At 38.8% G+C, this 26100-nt stretch overlaps 2 protein-coding genes across 5 annotated transcripts; one reads left to right on the top strand and one right to left on the bottom strand.

Annotated features, from left to right (window-relative positions):
* Window positions 1–81: 81 nt before the first annotated feature.
* On the bottom strand, window positions 82–6161 carry etfb (electron transfer flavoprotein subunit beta). 2 transcript variants are annotated; one of them, XM_081616851.1, is made up of 7 exons: window positions 6052–6161; window positions 3516–3674; window positions 2239–2397; window positions 2066–2128; window positions 1300–1458; window positions 742–949; window positions 82–656 (listed from the first exon to the last, which is right to left on the bottom strand). In XM_081616851.1, the coding sequence occupies exons 2-6, from the start codon at window positions 3618–3620 to the stop codon at window positions 779–781; spliced, it is 657 nt and encodes a 218-aa protein (XP_081472977.1). In that variant the 5' UTR covers window positions 3621–3674; window positions 6052–6161; the 3' UTR covers window positions 82–656; window positions 742–778. The 2 variants fall into 2 exon arrangements, with proteins under 2 accessions (XP_081472977.1, XP_081472976.1); XM_081616850.1 differs by lacking the exon at window positions 6052–6161 and adding an exon at window positions 4735–4893.
* On the top strand, window positions 6117–26100 carry usf2l (upstream transcription factor 2, c-fos interacting-like). 3 transcript variants are annotated; one of them, XM_008431063.3, is made up of 11 exons: window positions 6117–6256; window positions 6746–6786; window positions 8273–8379; window positions 10932–11051; window positions 13243–13396; window positions 15902–15989; window positions 18004–18042; window positions 20321–20379; window positions 20727–20821; window positions 20923–21051; window positions 23887–26100. In XM_008431063.3, exons 1-11 carry the CDS (start codon window positions 6222–6224, stop codon window positions 23974–23976), a joined length of 957 nt encoding a protein of 318 aa, XP_008429285.1. In that variant the 5' UTR covers window positions 6117–6221; the 3' UTR covers window positions 23977–26100. The 3 variants fall into 3 exon arrangements, with proteins under 3 accessions (XP_008429285.1, XP_008429286.1, XP_008429287.1); XM_008431064.3 differs by lacking the exon at window positions 18004–18042; XM_008431065.3 differs by lacking the exons at window positions 6117–6256; window positions 6746–6786; window positions 8273–8379 and adding an exon at window positions 10513–10810.

Here is a 26100-nt window from a genome sequence, read left to right as displayed (position 1 = left end):
TTGGATTAAGTTACAAGATTGAACATTGTTAGATTTCCAACTAAAAATGAATGCAAAAACAAAAAACACAAAAACACCACATTGAATATGAAAAAAATGTCTGCTTTATTGTCATGGAGATATTCTGTACAATCAAAGAATTGAGGCGCTTACGGTAAAAATTCAGATTTATTATCTCCGCCTGAATATGCTGACACACACTGTCCAGTCAGTCCCACAACAAGCTATAGATACATTAATTGTACAGATCAGTGACAGCAGTTGAGAATGATCTTGAAAAAATGACATCTACATGTTTGGGTCCATATTTACAAAATACCATTTACACCTCTGAACATGTGTGGCGACATTACAAGATGAAAAGCTAATGTTGCGTCGCTTTCAGATGCTTCCTACAGTTCTTACATTTAGTCTAGTTTAATTTATTGCATCAAGTCTGTTTACTTAGAATTTTACCACTTACTTTTGCTAAAATGCAGATAAAAAATATATTTTCGGGATAGTATGACTGAAGGACAGTGAGTCTCAGTATTCATTTTCTCCTGTTAGTACCAACTGCACACGCTCAGGATCAATAGTTGCAAACAAGAAGGACGAGACATACATAAACTCATTCGGTTCCTGTGCATGTGGTACAGTCCTAAATCATCAGAGTCCTGCAATGAGAATAAGGAAGACAGGAACAGTAGTTAATATTTCACCAATTTCTTGTTACTTAAAAAAAAACAGACTAAAACTTACCACTGTTGGGATGTGTGCTCCTGTCCTCTTGAAGCCTTTATACCTTTCCTGATTCCTTTAGTTTTCCCACCAGGTCTTCCACTGTCTCCACCTTCATGCCTGCTTGCCTCTGTGGGGGGTCCTCAACCCTCAGCACCTCCAGTTTTGATGTGAGGTTCACACCCAAGTCTGCAGGCTTCACATTAGCAATCTTCTTCTTCTTCGCTTTCTGAAAGAAAGAAATAAGAGTTGGATTAAAACAGGTGAGAAACAAGTGATGCTTAGCATTAAAAGATTTAAACTAGAAAAAAATGTATATACTCAATTTGATAAACCAAGACAAAGGGTGCAGAACTATAAAGTGAAAGAAGAACGACACGAGGTTTTCACAAATAAAAATCTGAAAAGTGTGGTGCGAGTTCTCCAGAGAGAGTACTTTGTATAATCATATTTTACTTTAACTGATCTATAAAATGAAATACAGAGAACACTCAGCAACATTATCTAACTTTACTCAAAATGGCTGACACAATGTTTGCATTTTTCCTGTCTTTGTGAACACAACTTCCTGCTACCTACCATAATATTAGGCAGGGTGGCATATCTGGGGGTGTTGAGTCGAAGGTCTGCAGTCAACACTGCTGGTGTGTTGATCTTTATTGTTTCCAGCCCACCATCGATTTCTCTGACCACCTTAATTTTATCTCCATCCAGTGTAACCTCTGATGCAAAGGTACCCTGGAGAAGGAGAAGACGGCACATATTCACTGGAACAACGCTGCTAAAAATTAGTCCATCAAAAAACAGAGACACCTGCCTTTCAACACAAAGGTGCTGTGAAAACTGAAGAAGTCAATCGGTTGTTGCTATACACCATCTGCTGGTGCATAGGTGGAACTACAAAGCTACTTGTACATACCTACTCATCTCCTCTTTGGGGCATAAACTATGAAGTGATAAAAAATAAATAAGCATTTACTCCCACACACAGATTTATAAATAGCTGTAAATAATCTTGTCCAATCATCAGATTTGTTTACTGTGAAAGCACTACGGTAATAAATGTATGTTGGTAGCAAGTTGTGCTTTAATAAGGAAAAAGAAATCATCATTGGACAACAAGCTGAAAGTTGGACCTAATCAGCCTTTGAGCAGCTGTGTTGATCTGAGCAGGAACACTGTAGCACTAACTGACCAGAGCCAGTCTCTGCTCAACCTGATAAGGTCCTGTGAACAAGCAGCCAACCTGCTTCTCAGCACTGACACAACACACTTGATTTATTTTAATCTCACAAATAAAAATAAGAGACGGATTTGTTAAAAATGTATTTCATTTGCCACTTACCTGAGGCCAGTCCAGTAAGGCAGCCGTCATCTGACCAGTCTGATTACAGTCGTCATCAATGGCCTAAGAAAGAAACAAAGATTACATAAGTAAACCAAATTTGCATAGTAAAAAAAAAAAAAAAAACGATTTCAAAAAAATAGATATGTAGGACATTAATTTGCGACTTTGACCTGCTTTCCAAGGATGATGAGTTGAGCGTCCTCCTTCTTGGCCAAAGCAGCCATAATTTTAGAAACCTGCAGAGGTCCAAGGGTTTCATAATCTTTCCCGCTCACTTCCACATGAATGCCCCGGTCAGCTCCCATGGCAAGAGCAGTACGAATGGTTTCCTGTACCAAGGAGACATAATTACTTTTCAATATTCCTATGCTAATTTCTCCCAGATGACTTAATATTTTCTTGTTATTACTATCCAAGCTTAAAAGTCTAATTATGTTGCCAGTTTCAAGTAACCCCTGTTAAACACGCTTGATGAAAAACATAGGGATTTAGTAATTAGATTCAGCAAGCTAAAATTTTTTTTTTTTTAAATGTACATCTACATGTGCTACTGCACTAGTATTAGTGAGAACTGTGCAAAAATCCCACCTTTTATGGAAAAGTGACAAATATCACTGCCATTATTGAAAGAAAGCCATAATAATCTCTGTTTTGTCCTCTGGTGAGATAAAACAAAATACAAGTTTTTTACCTGCATACAAAGTTCTATGTGTGGAAGATAAATAGCAATGCACACACCATGTTAATTGTGAAGCATGGTGATGGCAGCATCATCCTGTGGAAATGTCTTTTTTCAGACATTAACTGAAACAGGTAAGAGTTGATGGAAAGATGATACAATCCTACACATGAAGCCAGAGCTTCAAAAAAAGAATGTGTTCATTAAAACATATTCATGTGTTAAAATGGCCCAGTCAAAGTTCAGATCTTAATCAGACTGAGGACCTGTGGCAAGAAAAACATTTTATTAGAAGCTCTTCATTTAATCTGAGCCAGAAACATTTTCCAAAAAGGAATGGGGGAGAAATGTCATTTTCTAGACCAACTCTGAAACACATGTGCCTCTCATGGCCGCAAAATGTGCTTCTACAAAGTTTTTACTAAGGGAACTTAACAGAAAGACATTTTTTAAATTTTTATTTGTAAAACACTTTCAAAGCTGTGCATCATTTCCCTTTGATTTCCCAAATGTGCACAACTTTCCATTGGTCTATCACTTAAAATCCTAAAGAAGTACAGAGAAGTAATGGGGTTGTAATGTGGTGAAATGTGAAAAGTTACGGATCTTCACCGTCTGACATTCGATAATGGCAGTTCTTTTCCAGACAAGGCCTAAACTTGGAAAAATTTCAAATTTTTTGAACAAAAACAAAGAATTTGACCAAAATGCAAGTAAATAAACCCCCACCAAATTCAAGGGCGTAAAATCTAACCACATCTCTCCCACCTGTGATTGCTGTGGCCCACAGCTGACAGCCACAACCTCCTTAATAAGCTTCTTCTCCTTCAGTTTGACCGCCTCCTCCACAGCGATCTCACAGAAGGGGTTCATTGAGTGCTTCACGCCATCCGCCACAACACCAGTGTTGTCTGGCTTTACACGAATCTGAAGAGAAACATAACAGGAGAGAGACGTTGAATAGCTTCCACACAGTAGGAGTAATCCACCAAATCTGATCAAGAAAGCACACATTCCATTTTCTCAGACAAAAAGAGTAAAAGAAGTCACATTTGCAACTTTGGTGAGACTAGTTTAGTCAAGTATTGCTACAACAATTCAAAATCACTACGAATAGTTTCGCCTCATCAAGTATTAAAATGAACATTTATTTATTTTAGATGAATGTTGCAGAGAGAAAAAAAATTAACATGCTGAGATGTGGACCACTTCTACATTTTAAGATCTCAGAGTAGGGCTGCTGATTATTCATGTCAAGAAGAGCCTGTTAAGGTGGTGTTGCTGAGATCAGTAATTCGTGTTCACATGTGAAGTTCTGTCCTATCAAACAGGATTGGAAACAGACTGACCTGAAACAGGAAAAATCTTTCAAAGACGGTTTTCTACCGGTTTGCCAGTTCACAGCATGAATGAGATTTTAATTATATGATCAAAGATCAATATATTGGATTACTTTGTAAAACACAAAGTTAAACTAAAGTACATTTTCTAAACTGCTTCTGTTGCGTGATCTTCTGCACAGATCCAGTACTGAGGGAGCTGCAACTGCACAGCAGAGATCCTGCTGGGGGCGGCAGGAACAGGAGAGTTCTTGCAGTTGCATAGACTTCATGTAGTTGTTCATGCTTTTTGGTTCTCCTGTGCTTCAACTCCCAGAGAATAACAAATGAAAATACTGATATTTTAATGTAATAACAATACTCAGAAATTGCTTCCTGGGAAAACAAACTATGCAGTCAGGTACAGATTACACAATTGTAAGATATGAACATGACAGGGAGCATGGCTGCGTCCACAATCAATGTAAACTGCTCTCGAGTCTTGCAATTTGAGCATATAACCTTTGAGGCAGGTGATAGTAAACACACATAGTAAAATGAATAGATATTGGTAGGCTAACATTAGCTTTCAGAGTCAATGACTAAAGCACTTAAAATACTGTTAAAAAGAAAAATTATATCAGCTGGAAAAGTAGAAGACTGTTTACCTTAACTGCATAGTCAATGACGCGCTTTACTCCAACAAGAACACGGCCCGACATTGTGCAAAAAACAATTAACAATCAGAGACTGCCACCGTCACAGAGTCACCGCTGTGCACCTTCACTCAAGGAGGACAAACCGGAATTATTTCACGGTGAAACCACCGTACATCAAAACCGCCTACCATTTCAGCCAATCATACGCAACTTTCCGACATCTTCCTTAGTGCTGATTGGCTAAGAAACGGTTAGTCGTGTTGCTGAGTTCATCGGGATAGTGTTAGGATTTCAATGTTCGGCTGGTAAAGAATAGTTATTTCACTTTGGGTGGTGGATAATCCCAATCTGCTCAGAAGTGATAAAAATAATACTCAGATACTCAGAGTTCCCCACCTTTTAAAACTACGGTAACAATTTCAAGAAGAATGTTTAATTGTGGTGCTCATGTATCAAATGTCTCATAGAAAACCAAAAGAAGAAAGGTTCCGGTTTATGTGGGGCAAAGTTCACGGTTTAGAATGGTGTTTGACTTTACTGTAATCCATGCTACAGTTTGTACTTATACTTATTAAATAATAGCTGTGCATGAGTCAGATATCTGTCTTTTAATTTTGAAATGTGTGCTGAGTGCTTCATTCGAAATTTTCAAGAAGGAAATGAGTCGGAAAAAAGTGTATACAAAATCAAAACAATTTTAATATAGCGCGAATCAGAATAGAATAGCCTATATATTTTCACAAATTGGTTTGATTCTTATTTTGTTGTATAGAATGCGGTAAATAAAAATAAACAGTTTGTGAATATAATTTAGGACAAATCTGACAATAGCAGATTTCTAAACAACAGAGTTGAGTAAAGCACAACAGAAGTATTTCTAAGTGTGCCTAAAAACAGAAAATTTTATTTCTTAAAATGGTATTTATCTAGCATTTATATTTCAAGTTACTTTTAAATTCCTAAAATTAAAATTCTAAATTATTTTATTGATCCAAAGGGAAAAATTTGTGCTGTTGTAAATGTCCTTTAATGGGAGAGTGTATGAATACATTTATGAAATCTTCGATTAAGACAGAAAATTATGTAAAACTGGCTTTAATTGCAAGAGATTAAAACTGAATATTGTCATTATAAAATATACGTATTAACTATGATAAAGTTTTTTAATAACAAAATAGATTTTTTTTATTATTTATTTAATTCCTAATAGCTTTATATTTTTATCAATACAGGCCAACGTTTGAAAAATACCAATAAATGAAAACAAAAGCAGCGCTTAAAACGCCTTGACTCAGAGAGCGGCTTATATCCGCCCGGCGGAGTCACCTCTGCTCGATCTCACCCACAGCAGCAGCGGCCTCCATTTTAACTCCGACACCGAGTTGTACCTCACGTGTCCTGGGCTGTCTCTCTCACATGACCCGAGTGTTTGTTCCCGTGATCAGCACTCCCTTCTCCGTCTGTGACACCGAATATCACTTTTTATTTTCACCCTGATGGATATGCTCGAACAGAGTCTGAACACTGCAAGGTAAGCGGGACACTCAAAATGGCTAACAGAGACAGGCTAGCAACTACATGCTATTACACACAGCTAGTTTAGTACGCTTAGCAAGGCCTGACCCTAAAAAAACTGCTGTCAAAAACAGTTTAATGTGAGAACTGCTCTTAAGTTAGCAACTAAGGCGGAGGACCTTCTAAGGAGATTATTTGACAAGTGGTACTCAAAGATACAAGTGGTGTATTGCAAGAAAACATAATACATAGGTAATAACATTTCAGGAGGAAAGATAGCCTAAGCTAACTAAAACGCTGAATATTGTTGTCAGCCGTTAAGTGAAACAGAAACCACAGCAAGGTTCGATTTTTCTGTAAAACTGCATTGTTGGTTTGCGGGACTGTTGCATGGGTTTGGATTAGGAGAAGTTGAGGGTGGTATACTATGTTTATTTGATCGTTGAAACATTTTAACCACTTCGTAATTTCTGAAAACTGAGTTGTGTTTGCATTCGATTTGCAGCCAAGAAAAGCAAGAAGAAGAGGCTGTCCAGGCATCTGAGGGTGAGCTTTTGTTTGGCTTGCACTGGCAGTGATGTGTGTCAAATATCAAAGCAATTTTATAAAGAATAATGGTATAGGTTAGGCCAAACTATTGCTTACGAATTCGAAACCAGTTGTTGATGGGGTTTTTTCTTCTCACGGTGTAAAACAAACTAAGGTCATTACTAAAGCTAGTTTTATTTGTGGAATACTTTGGTTTTTATGCGCTCCAAATTCAGAAGTTTACATAAAGTTCCTTAGTACTGTATTTGATAGAAATGCTTTGAAAACTTCAGGACTTGGCTCAAATATTTTATCTTTCCGCAGGCAACTCAAAATAGTTTGCTGGAATTTTGGCTCATTCCTCCAAACAGAACTCATGTAACTTAGGCAAGTTTGTAGGTTGTCACTTTTTTCGCCTTTGCCCACTAATGTTCTATAAAACTGAGATCAGGAGTTTCTGATAGCCACTCCAAAATATAGACTTTGTTGTCCTTCAGCCTTTTTGTAATCGCAATGTACTTACTATGCTTAGGGTCACTGCCCATTTGGAAAACCATTTGTACCCAAGCTTTACCTTCCTGGCTGTTCTCTAAACTTTTTTGCTGGAATATTTCCACATACTAATCTTTCTTCATGATGCCATCTGTTTTGTGAAGTGCTCTCGTCCTTCTCCCTGCTAATCACTCGGACAACATGCTGCTGCCATCCCTGTACTTCACTGTTGTTATGGTGTTCTCAGGCTTGGCGATCATCTCTAAATGGACTTTGAGCCCAGTTTGTTTCACTGAACTTGTTTGACTCTAGAAAACGACACTCCCTTTCAGGGCTTGACTCGCTCATACCAACGCACATTCATCTCTGGAACATAGAACAAATATTCCTGAACACTATGCTGGATATTTTAATACTGTTTATACTTGCATATAGTTGTTTGGATGAACTTGGCACATTGAGGAATCTGAAAATGGTACCAAGGATGACTCAGACTTGTGGAGGCCCACAGTTCTTTTCCTCACATCCTGGCAGATTTGTCCCCCCCCCTACATTTCACACAAGGAAGGATGTCTTTGGAGGTGTTGCCTTAAAATACATTCAGTGAGGATGCATGTCTTCTCTAATTAATTAATCAGAAACGTACAAAGCTATAGTGTCATCATCTTGGCTTCACTAAATTGATAAAAGTCTTATTGATCTTAATATGTGTAAACTTTTAAATTAAAAAAATATATTGTTAAAAATATATGTCTCGTTTTTTCTGGTATTCATTAAGTAGATGTAATTTTGGTCATCCCTGCTGGGCTAAAACAAAGTTTACATTATTTTTGAGAGAGTGAAAAACAAAATGTTTATGCGTCTTCTTTAATATCTGGTTTCCACTGTATACCTCTTTGCTTTATGTAAAAGACGGAGAACTTTTTCTACAGCTCCATTAACCTCTTGGTAGTTCTGTTTGCTCTTCTTATATTAACCACTGGCTGTTTGCCTTTTCTTTTTTCACTGCAAGACACAACAGGGGAAGAGCAGACGGCTGTCACAATAGCCAGTGTTCAGCAGGCTGCAGCATTTGGAGACCACAACATCCAATATCAGTTTCGCACGGAGGGGGGGCAGGTAGGTACCTTATGGATCAATCAGTGACACTGAGGTGACTTCTGCCTTCCAGTGGCAGTTTCAGAAAGTCTTAAAGTGCTCTTGATGGCAAACACATCTTGGTATTAAGAGCAGAAAAATGCGTCTGTTCCAGATAGGGGCACAGTTTGACTCCAGTAATTTCAAATCTGTCTCTGGTGACTAGGTAGTTTGCAGCATATTGATGAAGGTGGGTGAAAGGACTTGATCAGAAGCATTATGTTCTAAACAGAGTGCAATGTGAACGTATTCCTACCTGCTAAGAAAATGTTCACATTACCACCCTGAGGTGTTTCATTGGGATTTCGTGTGATGGACAAATATGAAGTTGTAAAAATTGTAAAGTTTTAGGAAAGCGATGCATGGTTTATTGCAAGCGTGGAGTGAGTTTGTCGTTTTCGCTTTACTCTGTTATTAATAAATTTAATTGGAACCGTCTTTAAAAGTTGCACAGTCTATAATTGACAACAGTTTTGTGTAATTTAATGTCGGTCTCAGAGACTTTCAAAAGAGCATTAGTGGACAAACTGCATCATGTAGGCCAGCGATCTGCAACTCCAGTCCTCAAGGGCCAGTATCCTGGCACCTCAATCAAATTACCTCCTTTGTATGCAGTCAGGTTTTCCAGAGTCCTGCTAATGACCTGATTATTTGAGCAGAGACACATCTAAGAGTTGCAGGACACTGGTCCTCGAGGACTGGAGTTACAGACTCCTGATGCAGTCCTACCAAGACATGGTTCTCCATGTAATCTTGCTAGCTGGGTAAAGAGAATGCTATTCTGAGAAAAAGGTCAGAGTTCCATAGATCCGGTGGAAGAGTTTTACTGAAGAGCAACAAGAAGAAAGCCATTGTTGAAACAGAGCCATTAAAAGTTGCGTTTGCAGTTTGTCACAAGATATAAAGGGTAACAGGAAACACGTGGATTTAGGTGCTTCGGTCAGTTGAAGCAAAATTAAACTGTCTGACCTACATGCAAAACGCTATGTGTGGCAAAACTAAAACTGCACGTCGACTCAAACACACGTCTTCTCACCTTGAAACATCCTGGTGGCAACATTGTGCATCGGGGACGTTTTTCATCTTCAGGGTCAGAGTTGATGGGAAGTTAGATGGAGCTAAAAACACACATTGTATTTTTAGAAGAAAAATTGTTGAAGCAAAAGTTTCGAGCATATTGGCAAGTCTAAAGTATACTGCAGCTTCTTAAACGGAATGGTTTATTAATGTGTTTCAATGACCTAGTTAAAGCCAAGGCTTAAATTTATTAGAGAATCTGCGATAAAACCTGGAGGAGCATTTTAAGAACACCAAACCCATCAGTAGAGAGAAATGTTTTAAAAGCACAATGGTTGAGAAGTTTAGATTCTTGACAAATTCCTATTGTTGAATAAAACCTTTCTTACACCTCCTCATGACTACAGAGCTTGAGAAAACATGAATGGACAGAATACAAATGTATTTACTTCACATCTGTTTACCATGAAATCAATCTTCACCGATTGAGCTTTAACTAATGGCTACATTAAAGTTGGAACTTTGTAACACCAAACCATGAGAAGTTTCTGAGGATTCTCGTGACTCCTAACTCCAAATCATCCTTCAGTGTAAAAATGGAACAAAAGACCCGTTTTAGCTAAAAAATCGCTACACAAGCTTAAAAAAGGAACCAGGCACTGTCTATTTAAATGTTTTTCAAATGTAATTTCACTCCTAGAGATGTCATTTTGGTTGCAGCATCCACTGCGCCAAGAAATTTCTGGGCGCTTGGAAATATCATGAAAATCTTTCATGACAAGCCGGTCAGATCAGCTGTTCATGTCCCATATTTCTGAGTCAGGTGGGTTGTAGGCTAATTTGCCTGAAAGGAAGATAAATGTTTTTCTTTCACTGGCTCCCAGAAGTCCAATGTGACGATTACCACTTTTTTTTTCCTATCCACTTATCTGCATCACTTTACTCGTTAGTGATGGATCTGGAAATGGTGAATATGTTTTTGAAAAACGTCGAAGAGGGCTTTTTCATATTTTGGGTGATATGCATGTATTTTTTGTATTTTTTTTTCTCCACTGGAGGGAATTAAGTCAGTCATCCATGTGGCTTATTTGGCGTAAACAGGTCTAGCGTGAGCAGTCATGTGATTCCAGTCTGGTCTGGGATTGGCATGGGGGAAATGTCACATGTCAGTCAGCAGGACAGTCACATGATGGAGGAATACAAATAGCGATTCTTGAGACAAACGAGCTCATTTTCTTCACGGCTTCCTTTAAAATTAAATCAGGCACATTCTGAGGCGTAAGCATATTGTGTGGGATGATGAGATCCGTGCACTGCTGAGGTTTGAGCAGCGATTTCAGATACTGGCTTTGGCTAACCTAAAGAGACAGAAATGATAAACAAAGCAGCGAGCCAGGTGAGGTTTCTTATCTGTGTTCAGAACACCTAAAATGTAAAAAAAAAAAAAAAAAAATTAAAATATGATAGATGTCTGCTCTAATTGCTCGACTTCACTAATTTGTGTCTCTGTGCCAAAGGTGACGTATCGTGTTGTCCAGGTGACCGACCAGCACGTTGATGGAAGAGAGGATGCAGGAGGAGCAGTGAGCGTCGTTTCAACAGCTGCTTTTGCTGGGGCTCCTCAGGCTGTGGCTCAGGTAACACAACCATTATTTTTTTCCTGAACAAATAAAATTGGTAATACATAGGGCTTTACAAGAAATGCTGTATCCTTTGTTTTCATTATAAAAAAATTATGTTTTAGCATTTTATTAAGAGACTAAAACTAATGCAAAACTATCCTTCCCCTTCATTTCGTCTATGTATACGCTATCGGTGTGTTGTTGGAATCTCTGACCTGTTGGAATCGGGCAAATAATAAAAGAAATCTTTGACGAAAGGTTGGCGAAATAAACCTCCAAGACTGGCTCTTAATCAGAGGAACTGTGAGGTGGAAGTATTGATATTCAGACTGGACAGTTTTCTTCTGAAATGTTCACATCCTGTTTGTGTCATGTATTCAGAGACAGTGACAAATATTCAAAATTATCACAAAATTAAAAACAAGTGATTGAGAACCCATCCTGCAGTCTAGTCATCATAGGGTTGCTAGGGTAACAGATCCAGGAAGAAAACAAAGACTCCCCTTTCCTTAGCCTCACTCTTGTTTATGTTGGGAATCACAAGGTTTTCTGGGGCTACAAGGGATATGTAGTCCTTCCAGCAGGTTCTGGGTTTGCTCTGCACTGTGAGACGTTAATGAAAAGTGAAACTTGTAATTTTTTTTTTTTTTTTTTAGTAATGGCACACCTTAGATGACTTTCTCAAATAGGGCTTTTTTTAATATCTTTTCCACATTTACTGCTGACTTTATTATATTTGAAGATAGAAAAAAAATGCGTTGAATTCCCTTAATCTAAATCATCACTGTAGACTATCGAGCTCACCTGAAGCAGTTTCTTTAATAAAGCTGATTTTATCCAAGTCGCTCACAGCAGTTCCTGCTTTGCTTTTTGTTCAGCAGTTTCCACCTGTGGGCATTACAGTACAGGGACTGTCTGCTACCTGTTGACTGAGCTGCATGTAGAGTAGCAGAACGAGGGAGTTTCCATTCCCTCCTCAATTAACCCGCTGACCCCTGCTTATCCACAGCTGGTGGGCTTCACACATTACAACAGGGCTTGTTTCGCCAAATAATTATTGTTTCGAGCAAACTACAAACAGAGGCAACTTGACAAAATAGGAAGCAATGTTATCTTTAATTTTACGGATTAATTAATGTGTTTAATTTATCTTCTGTTGGAATCATAAGCTACTGTCTCCATTAACAAACTTGCGAGATATTTTTGTTTTTGTATTTTATTCCTTTGTTTAAACAAACACGTGGAATAGGTCGACATTAAAGAAAATCAGAAATCGGTATCAGCAAGTAATTCTCCAAATGAAAAGCTCTATATAGTTTTAAGTAATACAAGTATAATCAAAGTAACAATTCAGAACCAATAATCATTGTGAACTTTTTTTTTTTTCAGGGCTGCAACTAAAGATTATTTTAGTAACCTATTATTCTGACGATTAACCGGATAAAAAAAATGGTAGTGTAGAGTTGATTTATAATAAGTGGACAAAAGGACTTAAAATGAGATTTATTTCGTCAGAACCTGAACCAGGTGAAGCTAAAACTATGCCACTTGAGTCTGGGTGGAACATATTTACAGATTTCTTTTCTTTTCTTTATCTGAAATGTAAACAAGTATATGTTTTGGGTGCAGATTTGGCTTAACTACTGCTCTGGGTGTGTTGTTTTAGCAAATGGCCATCTTATTGAGTCTGTATACGCATTTTAACAATTAATCAACCACTAAATTAGTTGACAATTATTTAATAGTAATAATACAATTATAGTAATTAATTCATGACAATTAATCCGATTATTTGCTTCAACTGCAATCGTTTCTTCTATTTGTTCTTATATTCAAGAGATTAATGGGCCATTATTCACTTGTTATTTGACAGAAGTTTAAGTTAGAATCAGAATAAGATGTCAGTAAGAGCAACATTTCTAGCAGTCATTGGGGCTTTTCCAACCAGAATATACCTAACTTGATCTCAGTTGCAGTTCACCAGCGGCTCCTCTGACCTTGTTGTTATCGCCACTAACGAGATCTGTGCCGCTTCCTTTCTGCTCTTTATCCCTGCCGTCACACCGCTCTGTGTCTTCCTTGGGGGCCCGCAGGAGGGACACCGGTATTGAGTCTGACAGAGAACGAGGTGTGCGTTTACCTGCTGTGACTGCTCCATTGCCACTCGCTCATGCCTTTCCCTCTGTTCCTCTCTTTTCTGTCACAGGCTGTGATCCAAAACCCTTTCAGTAATGGAGGAAGCCCAGCAGGAGAGGCAGTGGGAGGGGAGACCCGCTTCGCTTACTTCCCCGCAACCGCTGTGAGCGACGGGACCGTGTCAGTGCAGGCCGCTGCAGACCCAACCCTCACACAGGCGGGGGGTGAGTCACTTCTCACTCTCGGTCTCCACTGGGCTGAAGCACATCAGAGTTACATGGCTAATTAAGCCATTATTTTTACAAAAGCCGCTCGTTATGAGTACCCTAAAGCCAGAATAACATCCTGTCTCTTAGTAGATCTAAATAAGCCATTATCTCTAAAGCTCTGGCTAATTTAAAATACAGCAGGATGCTGTAGATGCAAATTCCAGTCTCACATTTGTTGCATGCTGTGGCTATGGCTTTATTTGCAGTGAAGGTGAGAGTCGAAAAGATGCTTTATCTGTTATTATTCAGTGAGTGTTTGAAAAGCATGTTTTGGTCAGGCTCAGGCGTTCTGCCACGGCTCCTCCAGCTTTAATGTGATCCCATGTGTCTCCAGGAGGCATATCATTTTAGAATCGGATAATTTCATAAATGGGGAAATAAAGGCAATATACAAACCACAAGCGGTGTCCTCTGATGTGCAAGCCTCGATTGCAATTTAGTCACCGCTTGTTTGTCACATGCTACCATCCGGCTTCATCCTCACGGTCACATGTTGTTGTCCTGCTGTATTAACTCGTTGTGTGATTTTAATGTGCTTCTGCTGATGACTCTTGTGAGGAAATCTGTTGATATGGGTTCCTGTTCTTTGCTTTGAAGCTGTACAGAACATTAGTAACTGAGCGACCAAACATTCAGCTCCGTTATGTGCAATAAATCTATTTATCGCGTGCAAATCGGGCAGGTTTAGATCCTGTGGGCTGTTATTGAGGAATGACTGACTGGTTGCTGTTTTATTTTTTTTATTTTTTTTTTTACCATTTATGGTGATTGTAACTCTGTTGGTTTTATTCAGAAAATTCTTATTTGTCTAGAATGCATTGGACTATGGATTGTTTTATTGTAAAAACACCCAAACTGGGATCCAAAAAGATTTGTGCCTAATAAATCCAGGCATTCTGCCCAGTTTTAGTTTGTGCAACAAATTTAAATTGTTTATTTCATCCTTAAATAGATAGTGAGAAATATATGCTGTGGTTAAGTTGAGAGGTATTTTAAATTAAAATGTTTTTTGCTCACTACAGCAGAATGGTAAGATGTACATAGATGAACTAGTTCTGGTAAATTCAGCCTCTAATTTGCACATTTCTGCCATCACTATGCTGTAGGGTTAACTAAATGTATATTGATTTTAATACGGTAATGCTAACTAATAGTGACTCGGTTTGGATTTTTAACTATAGAAATACTGAAAAAATGGACTTTCTAACAGGTTGCATCATATTGAAACTTGCCCTGAGTCATTAAACATATTTGATTCATTTTACCCATAAGCAGTTGATAATGTATTGTGTCAAAGTCATGCAGCAGCACATCCATAAACTGATTTTATTTTATTTTTATCATAAGACTGTGTATTGCATCATTCGACTGAGCCAGAAGTCAAACTACCTCAGTTCCATACAAGTCGAGTTTCCTCTGCTGTTTATTACACAAGAGGTTCAGCCTTTTGGTTGGAGTGAGAACGAGAAGAATTTAAAAACAGTTTGGGGAAAGAAAAACAATCTTATTGTTTTGAAATGTTTTACTAAGCTTGGCGTATTATCAGGGGTTTAACATAAGAGGAATACTTTTGAGAAAACTGAATCTTTGTTAGAAAACATGTTAACCAAAACTGGGTTTTAAAAAGTCTGCGTAGAATAATCCAGATTAGTCCATAAATAATAAGTTTTATGTTTGCCTAATTTCATCATGGTCCAAATGGCAGAAAAGAAAACAAACATGGAAAGTTCTCCCTTTTTGTGTGTTAACCATTAAGAGTAAAGCCTTTATAAATCTCAGTCTGTGTTTCTAAAGAATCTTAAGTATCGTTTTGATCTAAGTATTTTAGATCTTCAAATGTGGCCCAGATTCTTTAAAGACCGAAACGGCCCTTTTAGTTTTGTGCCTTTAAGAATGTAAAGTCATGTCAAGTTCACTTTGGTTATCCAGATTTAGTGGATGGCCATATTTTCTTACAGCCTTTAAGATTTTATTTCTTGTACATAACTCTGTTTTTCGTCCTCTGGGTGCCAAAGCGGTGCCACAGACAGCCCTCATAATGCCGGTGTGTGTGTGGGTGTCGTCAGCCATCCTGAGGAAAACTCTTTATTAGTAAACTTTGTCCACATACAGGCACAACTCAACAACTACTGACATTCTTGCTTCAAATCAATTACATTCAAATATAGCAGGTTGTCATCTGAAAGCATCCACCTTCACATCCAGCGTTTCTCTTATCAGCTTAAATTTGCTTCACTAGATCAAGTAACAAGCTGTTGGTAACTAGAAAGCACTTTGTCACACTGCCTTCATTTGGATTAGAAAATACGACCCTTTAATGTCGCGAGATTTGGTGCCACAGGTCTGTGACATGGGTTTGTTCTTCTTGTTTTTAACAGAAAATGTCCCGTTTCAAGAAATTCTAAAGTGTGAAGCTGATTACTCACTTTAAAAAAAACCATCCTTGTATAACTCCTGCAGGTCAGTTTTATGTGATGATGACGCCCCCTGATGTCATTCAGACAGGCACACCGCGAACCATCGCCCCACGCACGCAGCCTTACCCTGCGTAAGTATGTCCTCTCATTCAATAACATCACATCGGAACTTTTTCTCCTCCTTTAAAGGAATGCCCTGATCAAAGTAGTCTTCAGTTTGACTTCAACCGTCTGAGTTTGGCATTATTTCGACTGTTTTCATTAAGCCCTACGGTGAATCTGCAGGCCTTGATTCAGGCTTCTTTGTAAATCAACAGCCTCTATCCATCAGTCTAACATGCATATCATCAGAGGATGTGATCACATCAAATAAACAAAGAGGCCTAAATCAAGTAATACAAATTCTGATGCAGGAGGAGGCTGTAGAGGGAGAGTTGAAATTTCCCAGCATCAGTGATGTAATGGACAGTAGAGAGGTATTTTTTCGTGTGAGTTTATCAAGAAGTTTAAATCTTAAATCATCGCTTTTATGACTTCTGTTACCTAATTTTTGCTAAACGCTATGATTTAGTCTGAGTTCTTCATCTGCTTTTCTCAGTTTTGGCCCATACTGCCTGTCTGTCTCTGAAAGCAACGCACTTTACAATAATCAGGCATCAAACGAGATTCATCTCAGAAGATCTTCCGCTGTTGGACACACGCTGGTATTTGTAGTCACTAGGATTATAAGCAGGGTCACTCAAACAGCGACTGTCGTGTTAATTAAGTGACACCAGGCTGCGTCTGGCTTAATTTAGATGCTTACTTAAAAGACGAGGCTTCACTTCCTGCCAAAAACACATTGGCACTAGTTAATAAGTGCTGGGAATTGAAAGATTATTGAATCTCAAGTAGCTTGATTTTTCTGTTGTTTGGTAAAAGCCAACTCAGTCATTAGCTTTCTTGGTCACATACTGAACACATGACTCTTTATCAAACTGGGTTTGCTTTGAGCTAAATGAATATTCTTGTTCTAGCCAAATTTAACCTTTCAACATTTAAAATTTGGGTTAGTTCTTTTGAAGATCAGAAGCAAAGGAGTTTCATGTAGGATTTCTTTTGCCAATATTTGCAGTTGGCTACTACAATATCCATACCCCTTGAGCTGTTTCACATGCAGTCACACTACAACCATCAACTTCAGTACATTTTATTGGGGTTTTATATGATAGTCAACCACAAATTAACACACAGTTGTTAAGCAGAAGCAAATAGATGCACACTTGTCTTATTTTTTCCCTTATTTAAACCCCTTAAGTAAGCATAACCACATTTGCAGTTACAAGTCTTTTTGGGTATGTCTACAAGTTTTGCACATATTTAGGTTTTAGATCTGAACTTCGACTTGGCCATTCTAACACATGAGTGTTGATTCAAACCATTATACCATTGTTGGTATGTTTCGAGCTTTTGACCAACTTGAAGGAACTTCCACCCACCTCCAGTCTTTTGCGTCCTGTAAGGGGTCGCCTCCCCAAACATTGTCCTGTATGTGGCTTTGGCCATCTTTCCTTTTTACTTTTTAAATTAATTGGGTGAAATTAGATCAGTTTAAAAACCATGTGTTCTTTTCCTACCTATGTAGTACTTTATGTTGGTCTATCGCATAAAATTCATCTCGCATAAAAATGGTCTCAAATCCAGCTCAAAGGGTATGAATACTTGCAATTTTCTGTAAAAATTACACACATACTTGTCGGTATGTGTGTAATGGAATGAAAATAAATATTTATGTGTTTCAGTCTTTTCAAAGAACTCTAGATGTTTCAAAGATGTACTTTCTTTTTTTTTTGATGGGCATCTTTAAGGGCCGAGCAGTTTGTTAACCTGACAGCAGCTCTGCTTTATGTTGCTGCGTCGACACACTGCTTTACTGCCAAGATTAAAGAACAAACCATGCTGGAGTTTATGTAAATAAACTGTAGAATATGTCATTTCCGTCTTTAGATTCCTGTTTGTGACATGTATGTTCCTATTTATTCCCTCCTAAGTAATAACTGTAACCGATTTAAAGTGTAACAGATATATTTGTGCTAACTAACCAACAGTATGATTGACATGTGAACAAAGTGAATGAAAACCTCCCACCCTATTTGCCGTTCGCAGAGATGAAAACGAGCTGCTGCAACATGAAGGTTTAAACTGGTGAGGACAGTTTCCACATTTCTCCCGCACTCCTTTTTTTTCTTCTTTTTAAACAGCAAATGAACTAATCAAATAAGATCAGAAGGAAATAAGCAGCTCAAGGTCTCTCAGTCTCTGCCCCCCCTCCCCCCCTCTCATCTATAAGTCCCCGGTGATTCTCCGAGCTCTTGATGTACGAGACACAGATAATTTGTTCGATGCCGACCCTGATCCATTGCTGCTAGTTGTGCTTGTGGCAAATAAATTTTTCCATTAGGACCTAGAAAGTGGGTCATTGTTTTCCATCTGGAAACAAATGCTCGATCCACACTATTTTAGTGTCGTTTCTAAGTGCTCCTTTGTTGTAGTGCAGTTTTGTTCTCATTTAGCCTAGTTTTTGAAGTTGGTGGGAGAAATACATGGAGAGTTTTTGACGTTTCTTTCTTAAACACTGTTGGAAAAAGTGTATTTCATTGACCTGTCTGTATTGGTTTCATAAATTATGTTAGGTAAAATATATTCTTTGGCATTTCTGCAATACCTCACATATTACTGACCACTGGTGACCGCCAAGGGCTTAAAGCTGATCCCCTAAATCATCCATTGCAATCATTAGAAGTCCAAACTGCTGTCCGTAGGGTCTCATTTTATGATTTATTGTCTTAGTGTCAAGGCCGTTGCTTGGTTAAGAGAGGACCAGTGGTGCAGGAGAATTAAAAATGAATTTCTTTGACCAATGTGCACAGCTGTGCAAACTTGTTTTAACTAATAATCTGGATAAACTGATTCAGCAGTGAGGCTGTGTTTCTTATTATTGTCTTTATTTGTGTGGAAACAATACATAAGGGATATTAAGATGATGTGTGGCTCTGTAGTGTAGGAAAAAAAAAGGGGAAATCGTTATTCCTCTGGGCCTGCACACTTAGTTATTCACACAGTTATCCCTCTATTGTTTTAAATGAACCATTGAGCTAAATCCAGTTTTCAGCTAAATCCTGTTGATATAGAACGGAAACCATTTTGTTGGCATCCCTGATAACAATTAATCTTTAAATTCAGAAGTCAAAACTCGCAATGAAATTTGAAGAAAATTCCCACTTAATTTGAGTGCATTTATTCAATGAAGGAAATTTTGACAAAGTCACTGCTGGGACAGTTATTAATAACTCTTAATCTCTGAGGCTTTTGTGTTAAGAATTTATACAAACTACTAATCTGTAATTCACAACTTTCTGTTTCTCTGGGGCATAAATATAATGTGACACAGAGGCTCATTTCTTTTGGGGAAGACTCATATTTAACTCACCGTCACACACATTAAGCAGGACACAAAAAATTATAAGCAGCAGTAAAGAGGGCATTTTGGGTCAATAACTCTAAGCAGTTGTTTGGAGGCATTTCAGAAAAAGCCATTTCTGACCTGTCATCACAAATATAAAAATTATTTAAATATAAATAAAGTTTGCTAAACATTATTGGGTTGTGCTTTGGTCGGTTTGATCTGTTCTAAACAAAAACTCCATACAGAATTGGTGTAAATTAAGACATGACTATGTGAAAAAGCCCTTTACCCCCACTGGTGGGAGGATACGTAACAATGGGCCTAATTTGCTCTCAAATCTTTAACAGAATAGGGATCTTAAACGTATAATCAACGACGCAGAAAAATCTCACCACACCCAAAGCCAACCATCGCCTGCGGCCGACATCAAGTCAAATGACAAGACACTATAAAATAACACGTAAGATAACGTGTGTCTGTTTTTGGCCCTTTCATACCGTAACTGCAAATTGGAAAGCTTTGGCAGTGATGTCTCTGTGAGTTCGTTAAGCAGAGTCCCGAGGCAGGATACAGAGACACGAGGCCGTTATGTTGGTCTCCAAACACCCAAACTTCAGCAGAAAGCAGCTCTCTTAGTCATTTTAAGCACTAATAGATCAGTGTCCTCCCTTTGGGCCTCACCTGGGAACAGAACAGGCAGCACAAGTTTGGCCCAGTCTCAGTTTTCCAGTTAAGTGGCTCGAGGCTACGGGCGGGTGCGTCACAGCTGCACGCGTAGCCTCACATGGCCCTGCATCCCGAAGTTTTCCCAACCACAAGCAACTTCAGAGGCCTGGTAAAAATAGCTCCTACATTAGTTTTGAATTGCAAGGTAACATTGAAGAATGCTGCGTATAATAGGGTAAGGCATAGCTGGATTTGGGGGATGGTGTTGGATTTCTACCTGATTGTGTGGTGCTCGGAGATGAGGGATGCGCCAGCGTTTGAAAAGTGTTTTTATTTCCATTTTATGTGCAGGAAAATGGACGGACCCCGAACGCCACGAGATGAAAGAAGACGAGCGCAACATAATGAAGGTGGGTAATTAGCGATGATTGTGGCTTTTGATTTCGTCTGATGGTCCAGCACAATGCAGCTGACGGTGGCGAAGGGCCTAATGGAGCATTTTCTGTTGAAAGAACGTCACCAAACCCTGTCATAATATGTTATTACAAGAGCAGATATCATACTTATTTTGTAAAGGGCCACTAGAGGGTACTGCTGAGCTGTTGAACTTGGTCAGTTTGCTTGAAATCTAATAAAAGATCCAAGAAAAAAGAAAAATCTGGTTCCTCAGGCAAAAACTACCTTCAGTAGAAAATAAATGTGGAGCTTATGCCTTTTTTAAATTTTCTGCTGTGTTCTCCCTGTTCCCTTTAATTAGTCGAAAGACGACGACGAGACAAAATCAATAACTGGATCGTCACGCTTTCCAAGATGATACCCGACTGCACTATGGACAGCACCAAGACCGGAGCGGTAAGCCGTTTCGCTCTTGACTTTTTTTTTTTTTTTCCCTGCAGCCATTTTACATTTCTGTCTTTCAGCCATGTGACTGACTGCAGTTGTGTCCCCCTCAGAGCAAAGGAGGCATCCTCTCAAAAGCTTGTGACTACATCCGTGACCTGCGGCAAAGCAACCAGCGACTGCAGGAGAGTCTGAAGGAAGTGGAGAGGATACAAGTGGACAATGAGTTGTGCAGGCAGCAGGTACTGATATCGGGCCTCGCTTCGAGCCTGCAAACGTGGCATCAAGCGAAGTCTCAATGAGCTCAAGAATACATGAGAAAGGACCTATGAATGATAATTCAAAACCTTCTTTTGAGGTGGTGGGGTGTAGCAGATAAATAAAATCTGCGCACAAATAGTCAGCGGCAGCGGGCTGCATATGTGGCTGTGAAGATTGCCGCCGCTCTGAATAGATTGGTTTGGTGCTGCATTCAGCAGGAAAGTCTCAGAAGCATGAAATCCAGCCCAGCCCCATGTGCATCTTCATTTCTCCAAAACAAACCCCCTGGGATTCCAGGCTGTGTAGCTAATCATCACGGGCTGACAAAGAGGATCAAAGAGTTTGCACTCTTATAATGAGAAGTGTTACCTGGCATCAGTGCTTTCAGAGGCAGTGGGGATGATATACTCAGGGGCTGTGTGAGAACTAAGTGCATCCTAATGCATTGAAAGTATTCGGAAATTCTGGAGCTATTTTTTTTTTTTTTTCGCCCGTCTCCCCTTGAATCCGAGGCCTGCAAGGCGCTTGGCAATATATTTTTATTCCAGTGCTCAAAGCCTCATATCCTCTGCTCTGTCATGTGCTGAGTCAGAATGGCGGGTTTTGGACAGGGGGGTGTCTTTGAAAAGGTCTGCATGAATTTTCCCTAATCCCAGGTATTCCACAAAGCTGCGCTCCCATTAGCATAAGCCAGTTTAACTCCGCAAATAGAAAAAAAATAAAATGTTAGCTGCTGTAAACCGCGAGCTGCATTTACAGATGGGCCGCAGTAACATAGATTAGCATGAAGAAGTTTATATCAGTAGTTCAATTGAAAAAGTGAAGCTTCTATATTGAATAAAGTGTTACATATCAGGTAGTTATTTCAGTTCATTTTGATTATTACAAGTTGCAGCTCGTGAAGATTCAAATTTTTGTTTCTCAGAAAATAAAAGAACTTTAACCCACTGAAAACTAGATTCATGTTCTGTACAGTAAATGCTCTCAGTATTTTGGGCTTTTTTTGTATGAATTACTCCCATCAGTGCAGCGTATAGATGTGATCAGCCAGTGGCTCTGCTGGGGTCAGGAGGAAGCTCTGCTTGCTTTCACTGCCCTTCAGCTTATCTGGTCCCGGTGCTTCTCATCTTCCTCTTGACCCGGTTCCTGCAACCTTTACAACCTACAGAGACATTTCTACTCTGCTCAACAAAATAAAACTTATTTAGAGCCACAAATGTCACATGACTTACAAAAAAAAAAAGAGCGTAATTTAAAACTTTAGATATCTATAGAAAAATTGTCATTTTTAAAGAACCACAATTTGATTTCTGTTTAGAATTTAAAATAAACAAGATTTAGCAAAAAGGGCGGTTCTTCTATTTTATTCTGTGGAACAGATAAATATGTAAAAAATAAAATAAAATAGGGAAATCAGATCTAAAAACATATTAATACTTTGTATAATTCTTTGTGAAAATGTAATGCAAGTATTACAGAAATATACTGGAAAACTGTTTAAAAACGGCATTTGTTATTATATCTAAATGTAAAACTATCAACTGGTTAGTTTTAATTTTTATCCTGTGTTATTTAGAGCCATATGGGGGGTCAAAGAGCCACTTGTGGCTCCGCAGCCGTAGGTTGTACACCCCTGCTCTTCATAATGCTCCATAGATTCTCTACTGGGTTTTGCTCAGTTCAAGTTCACTGACCAATTAAGCGCAGTGACATCATAGTCACTCAGCCTGGTGTTGGTACTTTTGGCAGCCTGTTCAGATGTCAAATCCTGTTGGAAAATGAATCCAGCATCTCCGTAAAGCGTTATAGCAGCATAAATGAAGTGCTCTAAATGTCCGGTTGTTCTTTGGACTTGATGGAACTGGACCAACACCAGCAGATGACATGGATTTCCTTATTCATCGCTGACTGTAGAAACTTCACATTGCAAACTTTATACCTCTTCACTCTCTCACCAGGCTGTGGGATTTTGATTCCCAGATGAAATGGAAAAAATATATATATTTTCAACTGAATTTTTTAAATAAGACCCACAGGCTTTTTTCTCCTTATTCCTGCAGAGCCACTCTGATTAGGAGTGCAACCAGCGATTATTTTCGTTGTCAAATATTCTATCAATTTTTCTGACGCAAAAAAAAAATCTATAGAATCTTTTTGCGTCTGTCGGGGTGTGGCGGCTTGACACATTCTGATTAGAAATATACTAAAGGATATAAGCGAGAAAATAATTCAATTCCCTTTGTAAATAAGAAAATAAAGATTAACAATGAATCTGCCAATGAATTAATTGGTTAATGATTCTTTCAGTAATGGAATCATCAGTTAATTATTTCAGCTGCACTTCTGGTGAAGTCCATGATTCAGGTGTGGATGTTCACAAGCTTGTAGCCTTTAAGCGTTTCAGGCACAGATCATGATTTGTGATGTTCAATCAAACCCTTGATAGCTGTTATCTCCTTTATTTCAATTTTTTTTCTGCAACAGATTTTCGTTTTGCTCAACTTCTATTGATATTTCTGAGCACAGTGACTGTGCTGATTTTCCCCTATGGTTTCATTGCCCATAATGTAATATTTATGAAATTTTTTTTATGTGTGTAATTTAATATTCTTTGTTCCAGAGAAACTGAGTTTAGAGTTGAGTCGCCAAAATTAGCTGAAATAAACGCTCAGGATTTTCCACTGAGTGTAACGGATCCGTTTCCTGTAGGGTTTCAGTTTTGAATCAAATTCCTAAACTACAACAACGTTTTGTTGACAATCTAAATTCCTCTGTTCTCCTTTTTCTTTTGTTTTGTTTTGTTTTGCTTTTTTAAGATTGAGGAGCTGAAGAACGAGAACGCGCTGCTCCGGGCGCAGCTCCAGCAGCACGGCATCGAGACCGTCGGAGAGACGCCGCCGCAATAACGGAGACAAACGCAACAGGGAGGAGCACCGACCACTTGCAACGTGTCACTGTTGCTGTAGGGGGAGGAGAGAAAAAGCAGACGCGACGATTGGAAAAAGACTCGTTGGAGAGTCACTTTGTCTTTAGTGATTGCCTCCTTCTCCAGCTTCCGGGTCACGAACCCTTCACCAGCCGTTTGCGGCTGCACTTGACTGTTCCGGTCCTATCGAGATAACCACCCGTTGCAGCTCAGTAGAAGTGTACTCCAAGAAAACATGTCCTCTCACCTCCGTCGGAGTGCTGCACCAGCACTAGCTATGAAAGAGAACCTCTGCTGAACTTATCCTGTGATTAGTATTTATGTAGCCTCACTAATGGACTATGGGTTTTGTTATCTAAGTTTGTTTCTTGCGAGTTCCCGTTTCTCGCCATTCTTAATTTTGTCATAGTTCCTGCTTTTATCCTGTTTGTGGTTTTGAGTTCTGTATTAATAAGTTGTTTTTAGCTCGTATAATTTATTAGTCTGCTTGCTGACAGAAGACTTGACGGAGACCAGTTACGGTGAAAATCATGCACGACCCAACCCCCCAACCCCTCGCCCCCAGAGGAACGTGCTGAATTTTAAAAGCGAGAAAACATCAAAAGTTTGCAAAACAGGATTCCGAAAGACGAGAATAATGTGACACACACATTTTACCTACATCCAAAGACAAACGAGGAGCCGTGCGAGCCGATGCCTCCGGGCAGATTTATGTAAAATACGACTTCTCATGTTTTAATACAGATGTTACAGAATGTTAGAGCGGATTATTTCTGGGAGTCAACAATCAATAACTCATTAACTCCATGCTGGCCCTCCGTCATACTTATTACCATGAAGTGTGTGCAATCTTGAAGCTTGATTTGAGGTTTTAAAAAAAAAAAAAAAAAAAAAAGAGCGGGGTATACTTGAAATGTTGGGCATTTGCTTGATTGAAGAAAGTCAAAACAAATCACTTGTAAAGTTCCGATTGTTTAAATTGTATTTAAGTTAAAAAAAAACATGCAAGAGCAGAACAAGCAGACGATTTCCAACTGAGCACTTTGGACTGTTAGCTGGAGAGCAGTGCAGTACAAGCCTTTGCCAAACCATATTCAGGTACCGTGGGTTTATTTTTACTTTTTGTTCACATATGATTAAGCTGCGTCTCAGATTTTGCAGGAATGTTTCCCCATTTGCTTTATTGCAAGATGTTTGCACCTATTTTGGTGGTGCAACTCTTCAGGTGGAGCTCAACGTGCAGAGAGCGAAGCACCCTGGAGAGCAGCGCTCAAAGACTCTGCTTACTACGAAGAAAGCGTGCAGAGAAGTCGTGTTAACACTTTTTTAGCCGAGCATGATTTGTTCTCCAGGAAAAACAAGAACAATCCAGATGGAAACTCCCATTTTCTGAACCATAAGAAAATCTAACTGGTTGTACCAGTGATTCAATTCAATATTAACACTGTTGACAAGTTTGTTTTTTTTTAATGAATATACATGATGTGTTTTTTTTTTTTTGTTTGTTTTTTTTTTTGCTTGCTTGCGGCAGTAGGAATAAAAATGGGGGAACAAAGCTACGAGTTGGAGCGGCTCATTAAAGCTCGGTCGCTTCTCCCCTGTATCAACATCTCAGGATCCAGCAAAGCAAAACCAATACTGAAACCTTTGGCAAAATCATGCCGGCTACCACGTTTAAACGTCCAAGACTCTGTAAGTTAACAGCTTGTGATCTAAAAGTGCTGTTCTGCTACAGCTACTATACTCAAATCCAATAGATCTGGTGCAGGTGGCTCATCTAAGAAACAAGGCTCTCAGCCAAAGTTGAGTGACGGATGTGCAGTAGGAATTTCTTTTTTTTTTTTACGTCTTTTATTTTTACACCTCTAGTCAGAAGAGAGGAGAATGTAAAGAGCTAAATATTTGCTTTAGAAGGTGGAACATTCACAAATGAGAGGTCATTTGTGTGCGATTTCTTTAGATTTTTCTTTGCCGTTCTTTTCATTTTCTTTGACATGAAAAAAAAAAATTGTAAAAGAAAGCAAGCTCCCTTTGTGTAGCAGCCTCACTGTTCTCAGGTTAGAGACATCTTTTCTAAATAAAACGGTGGAAAATGAAACTTTCA

The sequence above is a fragment of the Poecilia reticulata genome, chromosome 16 (assembly GCF_904066995.2).
Source record: "Poecilia reticulata chromosome 16, P_reticulata-male-v2, whole genome shotgun sequence".
In the NCBI taxonomy this organism is placed as follows: domain Eukaryota; kingdom Metazoa; phylum Chordata; class Actinopteri; order Cyprinodontiformes; family Poeciliidae; genus Poecilia; species Poecilia reticulata.
Note: the sequence above shows the minus strand (reverse complement) of the source record. Positions and strands in the feature narration are given on the sequence as shown.

Coding starts and splice junctions, on each gene's coding strand:
- usf2l (XM_008431063.3), top strand. CDS start 6,222: ATGGATATGCTCGAACAGAGTCTGAACACTGCAAG. Junction 6,787..8,272: donor GGCTGTCCAGGCATCTGAGG/GTGAGCTTTTGT, acceptor TTTCACTGCAAG/ACACAACAGGGGAAGAGCAG. Junction 8,380..10,931: donor TTCGCACGGAGGGGGGGCAG/GTAGGTACCTTA, acceptor TCTGTGCCAAAG/GTGACGTATCGTGTTGTCCA.
- etfb (XM_081616850.1), bottom strand. CDS start 4,788: ATGTCGGGCCGTGTTCTTGTTGGAGTAAAGCGCGTCATTGACTATGCA. Junction 2,398..3,515: donor GTGGGCCACAGCAATCACAG/GTGGGAGAGATG, acceptor TCCTTGGTACAG/GAAACCATTCGTACTGCTCT. Junction 2,129..2,238: donor TCATCATCCTTGGAAAGCAG/GTCAAAGTCGCA, acceptor TTTCTTTCTTAG/GCCATTGATGACGACTGTAA.